Genomic DNA, 16400 nt, shown 5'->3' with positions numbered 1-16400 from the left:
GGAACACACAAGGATTGCAACTGTTTCTAAACAATTGAACCCTTCTAGGTTATTATTTCAAAAAACTACAGAAGTAGAAGTTATCTGGCTAGGTTGTTGGTTTCACAAGGTTTGGAAAAAAACTCAAGACTGCCACCCTCAGATCACACTCACTGGCCACTTTAATAGGGACACCTTGCTAGTGCCCTGTCAGGTTTAATAAGTGGGATTTCAAGCCTTATAAATGGGGTTGGGACCATCAGTTGTGTTGTGCAGTAGGACTATCAGCTGTGTACTGTGTCCACCTCCTGCACAACACAAGTGACGGTCCCAACCCCGTTTATAAGGCTTGAAATCCCACTTATTAAACCTGACAGGGCACACCTGTGAAGTGAAAACCATTTCAGGTGACTACCTCTTGAAGCTCATCAACAGAATGCCAAGAGAGTGAGGAGCAGTAATCAAAGCAAAAGGTGGCTACTATGAAGAACCTAGAATATAAGACATATTTTCAGTTGTTTCACACTTTTTTGTTCAGTATATAATTCCACGTGTTAATTCATAGTTTTGATGCCTTTAGTGTGAAGCTACAATATTCATAGTCATGAAAATAAAGACAACTCTTTGAATGAGAAGGTGTGTCCAAACCTTTGGTCTGTACTGTGTGTGTATATATGTATATATATATATATATATATATATATATATATATATAAAGTTGCTCACAAATGCGTTTCTCACAATTACAAAAAAGTTTAAGTAAAAGTCATATTGACACATATAAAATTCACAAACTACTGCAAAATGTGACAGTTTCTGATGATCTCTGGACATCCAGTCCACAATTTTACAATAAAAAAAGATTTTCAAAAAAGTAATCTCTACATGTCTGTTTTTGTGTAGACAAGTGGTCAATTTGACTTTAACAGGTATTTTAATAATCATAGGCTTAAGATCATGCTTGATTTTCACTGAGGAAGCTTTTGAGATCCATTTGTTCACATGTGAGCCTGCCTGTTCAAATGGACAAATTTAACAATATTGGAGTATGGGTAATTTTTGGTATAAGACTTTCCTAAAACTGCTTGAAATAATCTAGTAAAGTCCAGCAAGTAGTGTGTGTGGGCTGGGACTGCTGGACATTGTGATGTCACATAGAGTGACATCAGATTCTTTTAGAACTTGTGTCAAAAAGAGAAGAACTTTACCCAGAATTCCCACATTTCTATCTGTGGAGCTGAAAGGGAGAGACAGACTTTAAGAAACTGAAGCAAGATTTCATTTACTCAGCTATAACACAATGAACATCATTCAAAGTACGTATTTAGTGAGGCAAATAACACAAATTTAACTCTTGTGTAAGATTTTTTGAAGGAACTGTGACAGTAATGTTAGAAATAGTTTTAACAAGATAGAATTTCAGTTTTTCAGCTTGACATCAAATTGTTTTAGTTAGTTTTCAAATCGACTATCGAAAGTCTCCTAAATGTGTTTTTAGCACTTTTCTGCACGTTTGGTAACTTGTTTGAGTAAACAGAAAAACAGCAACAAAATAATGAGTTTTACATATAGAAAAATGCTCTCCTTTCTAGAATTTAAAGCTAGTTTATGGTTTTCTCACATGAAAGTGTAACACTCACAGTGACAGCAGTCTATATAATGATCTGATTAACATCACTAGAAGAATTTGCTCAATTATAGCTTTGAATTTACAAAAACGGACAAAAGAAAGTTTACTGTACCGTCGTGTCATATGTTTGAAATGCTTTTTGTCAGATCTGTTTTTCTGTTTTTCTTCAGCTAAGTTAAGAAGAAGCCTTAGACTACTTTATAATGGATACTACAACTCTGATGGGTTACCGACCATTTCTTACAGAGAGACCAGAGTCAGGTAAGTTGAATCATTAAATATTTTTAGATCTTACAATCATCTGCTGACGAACAAACATGTTTACACATTTGTAATTGTTCCACCTTGGCCCACAAGGAGGCGCAGAAATCGTCGCCCTGTAAAGACGGATAAAACAGAGGTCCCTGTACAAGACAGCTTTGACAGCAGCATAAATGAAAACCAGAAGAAGTACACACTGTTACTATTTTGGTGGATCGTCATTGTTCTCTCTCTGTTTTATGGTAACTGCTCTCCTTTCACAAACAGACAATTTGGAAGTGTTGTAGAAAATCTGTCTTTTAAAAGCCATGTCACTGACTGTCATTTTCTGCTCATTCCTCCTCATCCATCAGGAAGTACCTGCCTGTTTACTGCCCTGCAATCGAAACCTTCAGAGTCACTTATTACGCCAGCTACAACGGACACAGTTCGCTTTTCTGTACATAATCTAAACACTGGTTTAAATTTCATGCATTGTTGTGCGCCAGTCTTAACCCCAGGATGTAAGGATCAGGAAAAACATTCAAAGGAGTTGCATGAAGAGTTGCTGAGTTTGAAGAAAAAGCTGGACTACCTTCTACCATCAGCAGATCTCTTGCCCAACTTTGCTCTGGAATCTCAAGGTAAGCAATTAGTATATCATAAATCAGTGATAAGATCGTAAACCAGATTGCACATTTTCAGTATTAAGGTTTTCTGACTGACATTATTGGTGTTTTGTGTTTGGTACAGGAGCAAGGATTTTACACCAAAGGACCTCAGACACATATCAGAGGGTAGAAGCATGGCATTGGTTTGGATTACCAATATGGCGACTAGCTGTAGGCCCAAAGATTGTTATACAGGTATGAACGACACTCTAAACATTAAATGAATGTTAGGCTGTGTGGTAATTCTTTTTTTTCTATAAAATATTACGGTGGGATTTTTCTTTTCTCTTAGTCTTGGCACCCACCCTAAACTTAGCTTTTTATTCTTTTTCTGTTCAGGGAAAATCCCACCTGCTTCCAGGACAGTGCTGGGCCTTTGCAGGTTCCCAGGGACATTTATCCATCGCCCTGTCCCACAAAGTCTCCATCAGCCATGTCTCCATGGGTCACATTCCCAAAATGGTATCCCCGACTGGCTCCATCTCCAGCGCTCCAAGAGAGTTTTCTGTTTATGTAAGTCATGCATCATGAGTGTCACAACTCTAACAAACCTTATATAACACAAAGGTTTACCTTACCTTACTAAAATATTGCAGCATATGTTCCTACATAACACATAATCTCATTCTAAACTCTGCAGACTCTCTGTCTGCATGGATGAATATTATCTCACTCATAGACTGCGTAAAAAAGTATTGAATTTTTATCTCCAGATCCTTGGGTATCAAAAAATAAATAAATAAATGAGACAGTAATGCAAAATGAATGTACTGGGCCCTTATTCAGTAGGACTCTTCATTCAATATAGTCATATTCAATAAATTCAAAAATATGAGGCTCGTTTATCAGATTAAATGTATCTATTGATAATAACTTTTAAGCAGGTATTAAACATCATTTTCTTATTTCCATGCCCAGATTATGGGATTAAATATGTTTTTATTTGAATAATGTAATATTCATATTTTAAATCTAGAATTTTCATTATTGTAAGCAGAAAAATCATCACAAGGCCTGAAGAAACACTTGAAAACGTTTGTGTGTGATTAATCTACATAATGTGTTTCACAAAACACATTATATAAATAAATAAAGTTTTTAAATAATAAGCAGATTTATTGAGTATGAATTTAAATGCACTGTACAAGAAGGGGAAACATTAAATGTGACACAGGTGCTTCATAGACAATACATGACTTAATGTTTCACAGAATGTAATTAATTCGTTTATATTTATTCCAACATCAGACATGTTTTGAATACACCAATAAACTGTGTAACACTAACTTTCACAGATATAGAGAAAAGAGAATATTCATCTGGATTTCTATGTTTTCTTGTCCTTCAGGGAAATAAGGATTTGGAAGATGAGGAGAGTCTTTTGGGAACTTTTCTCTATGATGAAGATGGAGACCATCTACAGACCTTCAAACTTCCTGTAAATATGTCAAACTTATTAATTGAAACCCTAATTGAAACCAAGTTTTTACAGAAGCCCAGATCGAGTGTCTCTGCTATGAATATTTTTCTGGTTATTTTCTCAAGATGAGAAAATTATTTCATCATCACAAGAAAACAGAAGCGGTTATCTTGTGATAACGAGATATTTGCATGAGGAAAAAAGCTTCATGTTGAGCTGACAAGAAAATGGTCATTTAAAAATTTGTTTGTGTCTTCTAATCCGATTAATTTCTCTTGCATCTGACCATGGTTTTATTATTTATTACTGATATTAAATGGAAAAAAATAACAAAAAAGCCAGACCATTTTATGCTGACAATGTTTCAATTCAAAATGCTGCTGTGAAAGTTGAATGTAAGTCTCTAAGTTTGTTCTTTTTTCATAATTTTGTACTTTTTGTACATTAAACCCTTCATTGAGGTTTTTGAAAACAATAAGAGAATAATCTTTTATAACAAATATATTTATATAGTTTACGAATGACCCTTAAATGCCCCATCAAGCAGACCATAGTTTTACAAAAAGACAAGGAGAAACTAGTAAAGCACAGAGATACAGAAGCACTGAAGAGAATAGCAAACAAAAACTGTTGATTCATTTCAACATCCTCACTGTAGGAGCTCAAAACAACTATTTCTTCCTCATCCAAAAAACTTGGCATCACAAGATAACACTGTTTTACAAGAAATAAAAAAAATCCTGTCTGATCACAAAATAACAGTAATAACACATTTCGTTGTATCGGGATTATAACATGATTATTTTCTTGCAATCTTGGCAAAATCTACATAACAAATATTTATAGCAAGGACAGCTCCACATGGCTTCAGTGTATTTTAATACAGATTTACTTTGTTTTCACCATCTTTTGTATTTGTACCTATCAGTCATCAAACTAACACATCTGATTTGTATCTGTCTGGGCCCACAGGATCGTAAAGCTGGTTCCTTCCGCTTCATGAGGTTACAAGTGAACAGCAACTGGGGCCATCCTGAGTATACGTGTCTCTATGGCTTTCGAGTGCATGGAAAACTGGCACAATGAACAGGAGGACAAAAAGAGGTTAAAAAAGAGGGTATTAAGTATGGACAGAGGTAAGGATATGTGAAGGTGAATCAGACTGAAAAAGCTAAAAAGTCAGAAGTCATTTCAATTGTTCATGTGGAAATTGTGCTTTTGAAAATTTCTGTTAATGTTTTTTGTCCAATTTCCACAAGAAATGTTGGCAATTTTCAGTCTGATTCACCTTCACTTAAAGTCCAACATCAGGGTGCAACAAAAAGATCACATGAGCGTATGGTTCATAATTTTTCTGGGTTCTTGTATATTTAGCATGTTCTCTCTGTGTTTTCATTGGTTTTTTCCAGGTGCTCTGGTTTGTCTCCCAAACTAAAAATGCATGAAAACAAAATCAGCACAGATATAACAAAACATACCATTAGGTGGCATATATAACTTGACATAACACAGATGAGATAACATAACATGTTATACATAATATTCCAGGCCGTTGCACCCCACTTGTGGAATCCCCTTTCAATGTTTTTATGCCGTGTCGAATTCACTGATTATTTCAAAATGCAGCTAAAAACATATTTGTACAGATATATATTCCTACATCAGGGCTCCATTAATAAAAACATAAAAATTACACACATTTAAAAACACTCTTGAAGTTGAATGTTCTCTCTGAGTTTTCAAAGGTTTTCTCCAGGTGCTCTGGTTTCCTTCCAAAACAAACTTGATTTAAGGTAATTAGACAAAAATAATCACCTAACACTGAATAAATTAGGATAAAACCTTAAATAAAATCAACAATAAGATAAGTTAACATAACATAAGAAAACTAAGTTGTCACAATAGGAATAGTTGAATAGTTTGTCCAAGATGTAGCATCATTAGAAACACATAAAAATACACACATTCAAAAACACTGAAGGCTCCACGTTCTCTCTGTGTTTGCTTCCCTCCCCACAGTAAATGTCCATTAAGTTCATTAGAAAAACAATAAAATAAATATCTGTCACTAAGAGAAGTTTTGATCGGATAGACAACATAAAAAAAGGTAAGGATAGATAGATAACATTACATAATGTAACACAAGAAAAGATAAGGAAATATAAGATAAAATAACATACTATACATGTGATAAAATAAATAAATAAAATATACACATTTAAAAACACTCTTTCAAACACCTTCACAGCAACAGCTAAAACTTAGGATAATATATGTTAACACTAATCTGTAGATCTAAACCAGTTAGAAGTAACATAGACACATAAATGATCAAAATTAAAAACCTTCCGTCTTTGAGTGATACGGGAACACAGCTCTATGTCTTTGTAACTAATGGATAAACTAGGAAAATTCTTCTCTAACATTTTTCATAAAGTTTATACTTTTAGGACTGACTCCAAAGAGCTGCTCCTTCAGGTTGCTGCTAGAGGCTTTGACTGCTTGAGGACCAGATACACTGAGCATTATTCATTCACATCTCAATTGATTATAATGTGTGCTAATATTGTTATCTAATTTGTGTTTCTTCTTTCAGAGATTCGGAACCAGCTGTGTTTATGTGTTTCTGTTCTGTCCTGTCCTGTTTGAAGCCAGCCAGCAGAGGCAGATGGCTGCTCATCCTGAGCCTGGTTCTGCTGGAGTTTCTTCCTTTTCAAAGGACGTTTTTCTCTCCACTGTTGCCTTGTGCTTGCTCAGGATGGGGGATCAAATCAGATTAAATATTTGATGAGATCCGCTGGTGACCCCTTCGAAGAATCGCCACCTTAATGTGGTGGAGGGGTTTGAGTACCCCTATGATCCTGATGAAGGTTTTGTCTTGGGCTTCAGCCCATAGAAGGGCTTCCCATGGCAAGTTGATATCAGGGAGGGGTCAGACTAAGAGCGATTCAATGTTTTTAGTGAAGGACAGCCAAAGAGATCAGGTGGTTCTAGGAGATTGCCTTTTATATTGAGTCTGTTTTTTTCAGAGGGTTTCTTCCTGTAAGAAGTAAGTAATATTCTCCACTGATGAATATGACAATGAATTCACTGTACTCCAGTGGCCCCCACAGTCAGTAAATCTAAATCTTATAGAATACATTTGGGATGTGGTAGAATGATAGATTTGCATCATGGATGTAGAACCAACACATTTGCTTCAACTGTGTGATGTTATCATGTCAGTATAAACCAAAATCTCAGAGAAGTGTTTCTGTTAACATGTAGAAACAATTAGGGCAGTCCCGAGGGTTTCAGTTAGTTACTCGACTGTATCAAAGACACATGAGTCCAAAGCAAAAAATAAAAATAAAATCAACAGTGTTACAAATTTACATGAAAGCTAAAATGCCATTGACTGCACAACTTTAAATAAAACCTAACAGAACTCAATGCAGGACAGCCACACACCACAGATCTAGATCGGTGAAGGAAATTCCTTGCTCCAGAAGTTAAATTGGAGTTCATTGGTTTTAATGAAATAGGCCAACGTAAAGCATAATTGTTAGGTGGAAGGAAAATGATACTATTCAAAATTGTTTTTCCCAAATAGGAATCTGAAAATTTTGACATGCATTTGTATTCAAGCTCATTAGGTCAAACTGCCCTGTGATGGACTGCCTCTCACCCAATGACTGCTGAAAATAGGCACCAGGTATAGAAGATGGATGGAAGGGTCAAACCTTTGCAGAGTCCTCTTTCTCTGCAGTTGAATGTCCTCTGGGAGTCTAAGCTCCAGGTCTATGATTAGAATTTCTGCGACAATGCAATTTGCATGTAAGCCAAAATTTTGGTCCCATCTGACTAGGGCACCTTGATGATGTATTAAGCAATGCTCTATTATCTGTTTGAAGCTGGTGATGTTAACTTATAGTCTAATGGTGCTTTAAACTTCTACAAAACCTTATTCCTGAACTTTCTGGTGCGATCTTTGATCTTCTTGATGGTGTTTCAATGCTCTCCAACAAACGGAGTGACACCTGAAGGCAACTGTTTGCACAAAATGTTATTTAGTGGGATCAGAATAAAGGGAGTAAATACAATGTACTCCACACATTGGAGGTTTTAGTTGTAAGGAGAATTGGAAACCATGCATAATGTTCCTTCTGCTTCACAAGTATGCACTACATAAAATCTTACATTGAAGTTGGTGGTTTAAAAATGTGAAAAGTTCAAAGAGTATGGCTACGTTTGCAAGGGAAAAATATTTCATCACAAAGGAAAGTGTGACCTTGGACAGAGAATTTAAATGTTATTTGTGTACACTGGAGTTTTGGGAGATTATAGGTTTCTGTTTGATTTTGGTTTAATAGTTTTTCTCAAATCTAGTGATTTCACTTGGCAGTAAGTCAGTCATATAGTTCAATTGTTTTACCTTCAGCCTGAACGTTTACAGGTAAAATAACACTTTTTGCATCAGTTCTGTGTAGTTCTTACTGTTGAAGCAAGATAAATGTAGGGTGTTTGTCTGAACAGAGTTCTGACCGCAGCTAAAAAGTCCCTTATGTGAAAGGAATGTTAAGTATTTCATTTCATTTCTTGAAAGGATATTTGTCTTCACTTTTTTACATGGGTAATATGCTTTCTTTCAGTTGGTATTATAAACATAACAGGATGTCAAAGCCAGACAATGCTGAAGTATTTGCTAAGTTCCTGTATAATATCAAACATTTGTTCATCTGCTTCACAACACCTCAAACTATAAAAGGAATTAATGTTTTGTCTTAAATAAAACGAATGATTTGAATAATCATTACTTTGGAGCAAACTGTCTGAATGATCTTCAATTCACCTCTGGGATAATTTCTCTCATCTCCTGATGGAGGTTGGGTACATGGAATTGGAATAAACCATGTTCAGGATTTCGATTGTTGATGCAGCTTCCATGAGCTGTGGCCTGAAAGTTATCAGTGCCCGTTGTGGTGGCAACCAGAGAACCTGCTGGTGGACACCAGTGGTGATGGAAGCCATCAGGCTGAAGAAGAAAGCTTTTAGGGCTTTATTTCCCTGAGGTCTCTTGAAGCAGCTGATAGCTACCAGGTGGCCAGAATGACTGAGGCGTCTGAGGTTGTGGAAGCCAAAACTTGGGCATGAGAGGAATTCGGGGACACTATGGAGAGAAACTTTCGGTGGGCCTAAAGGAAGTTCTCAAGAACCGTTTGCTGACTCAGAAAATGGAAGCAGGGACCATCATAAACTGTGTATACTTTGGGAGGGGAACTGCAGTCCCAGACTAAGGGCATTGTCAGCCAGTGAAAGGAACACTTTGAGGATCTCCTCAATCCCAATGGTAGGAGGCAGATTCTGAAGACTTGGGAGATTGCATTTCCATCACTGTGGCAGAGGTCGCCGTGTAAGTTAAAAAGCTCCCCAGTGGCAGGGCACCATGTGTGGTTGAGATTTAGCTTTGGTTTCTGAAGGCTCCAGATATTGTGAGACTTTCATTGTTGACACACCTATATAATATTGCATGGAGGATCAGGACAACAAGTGGCAAAATGGGGTGGTGGTCCCAATTTTTAAGAAATTATCAAGATATCACACTTCTCAGCCTCCCAGAGAAAGCTTACTTTGGGCTGTTGGAGAGGAGACTACGACTGAGTGGACAGTGGACCAGATCTTTGCCCTGGTGAAATTGCTGAGCTGGTCATGGGAGTATGCTTCTCTGGGCTATAAGTGTTTTGTGGATCTGGAGAAGGCCATCTACCATGTCCCCTGAGGTATTTTGTGAGGCGAGCTGCAGTAGCATGGGGTGTCTGGGTAACTTTTAAGGGCCATCCCAGATATAAGCGGCTGAAATGAGCTTTCTCTAGAAGGTGGCTATACTTAGCCTTAGAGATAGGGTGAGGAGCTCTGTCATACGAGGGTAGCTCAAAGTAGAGCCACTGCTTCTCCCCATCAAAAGATGTCAGCTGAGGTGGTTTGGGCATTTGATCAGGATTCCCCCTAGCCGCCTCCCTTCAGAGGTTTTCCGGGCACATCCCACTGGGAGGAGATTCTGAGGAGGACCCAGAACTTGCTGGAAGGACTATATTTCCTGTCTGGCCTGGGGACACATTGGGATCCCCCAGAATGAGCTGCAGGATGTTGCTAGAGAGAGGGAGGTCTGGGGTTCCCACCTGGTCTGTTGCCCCCGCAACAGCCGAACCTCAGATAAGAATCTTAAGAAGACAATGGACGGACGGATGATTTGAGTAACTCATTGAGACCACACACTCCAGCTGGCATAACTGGAAACAGATAGCTTTCACCAGTTTGCGCACAGATTAAAATTCATGCTCAACAAAGTGCCTATGATATAAGAATGAAGAAACACTTAGATTGTGCAGGCAGGGTTGTCATAAACTTACTGGGTTTTGTGTGATTTTGTTGTCAGCACATTCAACTTTGTACAGAACAAAGTATTCAATGAGAATATTTCATTAATTCAGATCTAGGATGTTATTTGAGTGTTCCCTTTATTTTTTTGAGCAGTGTACATTGTTGATTTTCAAATCATTGTTGATCTTCAAATGGTCAAATAATTAGATCTCAAAGCACATTAATTATTTATTCCTTCTTGCTGAGACCTCACCCAATATTTGAACACAACTGATCCCCTAAATATTGTATATTTTATCTTTGAATGCCTTCCTATCAGCTCTATTTCTAGTTTGTACCTTGTGTTGTTAAGATTATATAATTATTTGTATAATTTTCAATAAGGCCTATTAACAATATTTGTGATTTGCATGGTAACAGTCAAATCCTGAACAAGAGGCTTCTAGGCCTCTGGTTGGCATTAAAAGCTTTTGTTAAGTTATCTTATGAACAATATAAAAACAGCCATATTCATCAATTATATTAGTATCGCATATGTATTGTATTGAATTGCTCATTATCTATCATGTTGGCTGTGGCATCCTTTCCACAGAAAAAAACACCCCACATTTTAATTTAATTCATACGAAAACTTCCTTTGGCACTCACAGGGGAATTTATTTATTTAGGCAGACCAAATAACTATTTGAAACCGGCTTCTGGTCATAGACTGCTCTGTAGACTGGTCATTCTTTTGTACATCAGTGCAATACCGCAGTATATAGCTTATTAAGTATTTTCTCTTCTGCCTTCACACACATATAAACTTCAGTGAGATCCCATTGTTAACCCATAGAGTTTTAAAAAGATGTCAACTCGTGCTTTGCAGCTCCTCTGGAAAGACTTTCCACAAGGTTCAGGAGTGTGTTTGTGGGACTCTTTAATCTTTCTTCCAGGAGTGCATTTATGAGGTCAGAGACTGATGTTGGGTGATCAGTTGGGTTGAGGTCAAAATTCTGGACAGGCCAGTCCAATTGTTCAACACCCTAATCTCCTCTGAACAAAACCTTCTACTTGACAAAGTCCTGTCAAGTAAGTGACGTTCTTCCAGCAACTTTTAAACCCAGACTAATCCATTGGACTGCAGACAAAGAGACATTCCAGTGGACTTTCCCCTGTACTAGAGTCCAGTGGCAGTGAGACGGTTCAAGCATGGATGTACACTGAGACTGAGCAGTTGGCACCGATCATACTTGAATTTATTGGACAATCTCTCCTGGTCAGACAGTCAAAGGTCAGGTCTGGGTGATCCAACCTAACTGGCAGGGTGGTCCAACTTCTCAGGATCAGGCTACACAGATCAGTATGCAACTTGAGGTTAAATGCCTTGCCCAGAGGCACATTGACATGCGGCAGGAGGAAGGTGGAATCAAACCCACAGATTGGATTGCAAGATGACTACACTTCCCGCTGAGCCTTAGTTGCCTTATATGGCAGCTGCTGCAGATCAGGGTGATGATGTTCAGGTGTGATGTCATGGCTCAACAGCATTTATGACAGGCAGTGTGCTTTACACCACTGCATCTGAAATGTTGCATTGCACTTGGTGATGTAAGACTTGGATGTTGCTGTTCAGCCTTGGAAACCTATTCCTTATGCTGTCTGCACACTGGTTTGTACATTATCTGAAAGCCATATGAAGTTCGGAGGTCAGTACCTGTTAATTCTGCAGAAAGTTGGTGACCTACCACCTCATTGCTAAGTTGCAGTCCTTTCTAATCTTCATGAATGAATAGATTGGCCATTTTCAACAGATCTCTCCAAAAGAGGCACGTTTTTTCATTTTCAGCTTGATATCGATGTTACTTACAGTGGAACAATGTAAAATCATCTTTGCTGTGATATTTGACCAATTTTATAATTATTTATTTTATATTTTTAAAAAGCCTTGTATTTAAAGTTTAAACTGAGGGTTTATAGTTTACAGTAGGGGTTGGTATTCTCACACAAACACACACACACACACACACACACACACACACACACAGAGGGGAGATGAAGGTGTGGTCTGAGACCAAGAGTCAAGCCCTTCTCAGGAGAAGCACATATAATAATAACAGAGCAAAAGTCACGCTTAATGCTGTCAGTAAGCTGTCACTAACAAAATGCACTTTGTCACACTGCTCATTGGGATTTGGCTTCTTCCAAAAGGCAAGTTTTTAAATCTTTCCAATTTTGTTTGATTTGGTTTGATACGTTTTAATTCACCTCACTTTAATCACTGTATTGTAATTTACTTTTAATTGACAATTTCTGTGGATTTGTGCTGCATGTTGTATTGTACTGTTAAATCATTTTATGTCATTCAACATTTCTACATTAATTTCTACTGTGTTTTTAAAGTAGGATTAATAGCTCAGATTTTCAAAAAAATCTTTAACATTTTTAACACTGTTTACCTGATGCTATTATCAGTCAACACCCTAAATTGCTACGAGTGTGTACCAGGAACCTCCGAAACCTGCACTGACACAGCAAAGGAATGTCCCTCACCAGATAATCTATGTGCAGCAATGACACTAGTGACTTATACAGGTATGTTGTTATCTGGTCTAATATTGTTTTTTTCACCTTCATGGCACTTATGATTTCTACCTTTTCACTGTAGGTGGTTCTAAAGACAAAGAGATCAAAGCTAAAATGTGTGCTCTAGCTAGAGATTGTGTTGAAGGCTCCGCCAACTTTGGATCTGACAAAACTGTGATTGTGAGCGAGTGCTGCACCTCTGAGCTCTGCAACAGCCAATACGTCTCCGGTAATTTGAGCCTTGTTAAATTTTGTATTCTGTAACAATGCAATGCTTTTATGATTAAAATGTTCTGCATCTACAGTATACTATTATTTTGCTAAAAGCATCTGCAAATCGCTAACAGATTCTTGTCCATGAAAAAAATGTTAAGTAGAAAATCTCTAATATAGAGTTTTAAGAACATAGTATAAACTGGTCCTCGGCACTCCATGCTTTAAAGGTCTCCAGGCACTTCTGTTGTTTTTCAGAGCACAAGTCCATTCCAAACGGCAAAACGTGCTACAGTTGTGAAGGACAACAGTGCACTAAAACCCTAAACTGTGAGGGGGATCAGGACTACTGCATCAAATCAAGAAGTGAGGCTTTTGCTTCCTTCTCTGAGCTCAACACCTTCATCTTCCAATAAATTTTAGAAGATTCTAATATGAAACCTGTGGCCCACATTAATGTATTTGTTTTTCATTCTCTCAGTGAACATAGGAGGGGAAATTCAAACCCTGAAGGGCTGTGCCTCCAAGATGATGTGCTCAGAAAATCCCTCTGTGTTGTTTCAAACTTATATTGGATCAGGAAGCAGCTGTTGTCAGGGTGACTACTGCAACAGCGCCAGCAGTGCAAGTGCTGTCCTGCTGCTGTTGTTCGTGTCGCTGATATTGTTGGTCTTGTTTTCTTAACAGATGAACACAAATGCATCAACACAAAGCTTTCTCTGTAACAGAGTTACCTGCATTATTTTAGTGGTGTAATAAAGTTCCATCTGTGTGTGTTTCCCTTTTTTAATTTGTAAAAAAAGCTTTTTAAGAAATTTTAAAAGAAGAAAAGAAATGATTCCTTATTCAGCTGCCTAAAAAAAATATGTTTTTTATGTGATGTTAAAGGATTTCTTATTATTAAAAAGAGAAAAACTACACTTGTCATATTTTTCATCTAATTTAAAGCTTACAGTAGGTTTTTAGTGGCATTATCCATGGAGCAAAGCTATAAATATCCTGTATTTCCTAACTGTAATTTAGCGATATCATAGTTATGGCTTGGTTATCTCATAATTATGAATTACCTAGGTCCAACTTAATTATCTTTTAATTAGAGATATTAAATAATAGAATAATTAAAAAAAATATGATTATATTTACAATAATTCTATGTATAATTATGAGATAGCAATCTCACAAATATGAGTAAAGATCTCATAAAAATTACTTACTAATCTCATAATTACAAGCTTTTTCAATAATGATTGCATGTCATAATTCTAACTTATTATACGATGAAATCTTATTTTTTCAGCTTACAGTAGTAATTTTTGAACGAGGCCAATAAAACACAGTTCCTATGACCTGTTTGCTAGTGCTGCTGCACCATGGAATAGTTGGTAGAACTGTCGCCTTGTGCAAAAAGAAAACCTGGGTCCAAATACTAGCCGGGGCCTTCCTGAATTGAGTTGGCTTGTTCTCCCTTTTTTAATGTGTGGTTCTTTTGGGTACTCTTGCTTCCTCACGCAGTCCAAAAAGATGAATTAGGCTAAGAGCCCACTCTACAATCCCCTGAGGTGTAGGTTTATGTGTGCATGGTTTAGTGTCCCTGATAGACTGGCAACCCATCTGGGGTTTGCTCTGCCTTTATACTGGAATTCATGAATTTGCAAATTTCTTTGAATCTGAATATACTATTTTTAATAACTTCACAGTATTTTTTTCTTAAGCTGTAAATTTGTCCTTACCCTACAGGCTCTTGTTCTTACTTTCATTATTTGCATTTTTACCCTTTTGTTACTCTGTATGCTTTGACTGCTTTGACTTGCCTGTCACTTTGCTGCTAGTACACCTGAATTTCCCCACTAAGGGACAAGAAAGGTCATTTCTATTCTATTCTTATGACAATTGTTGATGCCAAGGGTGGGATAGCCAGTCATTAGGTTAAGGGGACACATTTTTTCATATAGGGCCAGATTGGTTGGGATAGCTTTTTACCTTGAATGAAACCATCATTTAAAAATAGCATTTTATGTTTACTAAGGTGTGAAAAATATTGTTTGATGATGTTACATCCCCTAAAGTGGATGTCTTTAAATGAAGTAATGCTTATGTTTTGTTTTAGTCTCTGCCTCCTGGATTAGGTGCTGTTTCCTGGGGCTCCAGCCAATCATCATTAGCAGTGCTTTTTTTAAGGCCTGTGAAGCTGCACTTCTGGGCCTTTTGGCCATTTGACTGCCATACACCCTATTTGTTTAGGCAGGCTTAAATGCCTTCTGTTTACTATTGTAAGCGTTTGACGGACTGTGTATGTAGGGGAGAACTTCATTTTCTTTAATCTCTGTTTTCTCCTGTTTATGTGGTTGTTGGGTAGGTTAGTTTGTAGGTTTGTATATTTAGTTTTCTTTCAGAAATGGAAAACATGACAAAATGAGAAATGAAGGAAGTTAATTATCTTCTCACGCATGGGTTAGCTATGCCAAGATACAGTCCATTGAGTTCTCCATGCCTGGTTATACCAAAATCTGATGGAACATCGGGTTTCTGTACAGATTTCCATAAGGTTAATGCCGCAACAGTGCCTGATTCCTTCCCATTGCCCCATATTGAAGATTGTGTTGACAGCTTTGGATCTGCTGCTTAGTATGTGAGTAAACTGGACCTTCTTAAAATTTATTGGCAAGTTCCTTTTAGAAAAAGAAGCATTTGAAATCTCAGCATTTGTAACACCTGATCATTTCTTGCCATATACAGCAATGGCATTTGGAATGAGAAATGCTACTACTACTTTCCAGAGATTGATGTCAACTGGGTTATCTGATGTGGAAAACTGTTTATCTTTACGATGTGGTTATCTACTCTTCCACTTAGACTGAGCATATTGCCACTTTAGCCATTATTTTTAAGCATCTGGCTGACGCTTCCTTGACCTTTTAATCTGGCTAAATGTGAGTTTGTCAAGGCCACCGTGACCTACCTTGGAAAGGAAGTTGGACAGGGCCAGGTTCATCTTATCGGTGCCAAGGTAAATGCTATATTTGACTTTCCTGTGCCAACAACACGCCGTGAGCTACGTAGATTCCTAGGCATGGATGGGTACTACAGGTGGTTTTTTTTGTAGGAATATTTCTGAGGAAACACTGCTGACGAACCTTTGTACCCCGAAGCTACCATTTATTTGGAGTCCTGAATGTCAATGTGCTTTTGACTGCGCAAAAGGTCTTTTGTCAAGTTCACTTGTTCTTGCAGCTCCAGACTTTTCAAAGCCCTTCAAGCTTGAGCTTGATGTCAGTGAGGTGGGGGCTGGAGCTGTTCTTCTTCAAGATGATGGACAAGGAGT

General features: G+C 37.5%; 2 protein-coding genes across 10 annotated transcripts; both read left to right on the top strand.

The window, feature by feature from the left end:
• The first annotated feature begins 726 nt into the window (after positions 1 to 726).
• On the top strand, positions 727 to 6744 carry LOC124864762 (SUN domain-containing protein 3-like). Of its 7 annotated transcripts, XR_007037360.1 has the most exons (9): positions 727 to 1295; positions 1780 to 1870; positions 1967 to 2493; positions 2603 to 2715; positions 2860 to 3033; positions 3869 to 3958; positions 4913 to 5733; positions 6016 to 6047; positions 6537 to 6744. XR_007037360.1 is itself a non-coding variant. In XM_047359685.1 (8 exons), the coding sequence occupies exons 1-8, from the start codon at positions 1280 to 1282 to the stop codon at positions 5024 to 5026; spliced, it is 1014 nt and encodes a 337-aa protein (XP_047215641.1). In that variant the 5' UTR covers positions 731 to 1279; the 3' UTR covers positions 5027 to 6744. The 7 variants fall into 7 exon arrangements, 4 of the variants coding, with proteins under 4 accessions (XP_047215656.1, XP_047215626.1, XP_047215647.1 ...); XR_007037356.1 differs by having other exon boundaries at positions 6016 to 6744; XR_007037358.1 differs by having other exon boundaries at positions 4913 to 6047.
• Positions 6745 to 6797: 53 nt separating this feature from the next.
• Positions 6798 to 14095, top strand: LOC124864949 (urokinase plasminogen activator surface receptor-like). Of its 3 annotated transcripts, none has more exons than XM_047359907.1 (5): positions 6798 to 11988; positions 12755 to 12874; positions 12948 to 13094; positions 13337 to 13444; positions 13560 to 14095. In XM_047359907.1, the coding sequence occupies exons 1-5, from the start codon at positions 11976 to 11978 to the stop codon at positions 13760 to 13762; spliced, it is 591 nt and encodes a 196-aa protein (XP_047215863.1). In that variant the 5' UTR covers positions 6798 to 11975; the 3' UTR covers positions 13763 to 14095. The 3 variants fall into 3 exon arrangements, with proteins under 3 accessions (XP_047215863.1, XP_047215854.1, XP_047215850.1); XM_047359898.1 differs by lacking the exon at positions 6798 to 11988 and adding an exon at positions 12309 to 12490 and having other exon boundaries at positions 13560 to 14094; XM_047359894.1 differs by lacking the exon at positions 6798 to 11988 and having other exon boundaries at positions 12354 to 12874; positions 13560 to 14094.
• Positions 14096 to 16400: the final 2305 nt, after the last annotated feature.

Source organism: Girardinichthys multiradiatus, chromosome 3 (assembly GCF_021462225.1).
Source record: "Girardinichthys multiradiatus isolate DD_20200921_A chromosome 3, DD_fGirMul_XY1, whole genome shotgun sequence".
NCBI classification, from domain to species: Eukaryota; Metazoa; Chordata; class Actinopteri; order Cyprinodontiformes; family Goodeidae; genus Girardinichthys; species Girardinichthys multiradiatus.
This window is presented reverse-complemented; position numbering and strand designations above follow the sequence as displayed.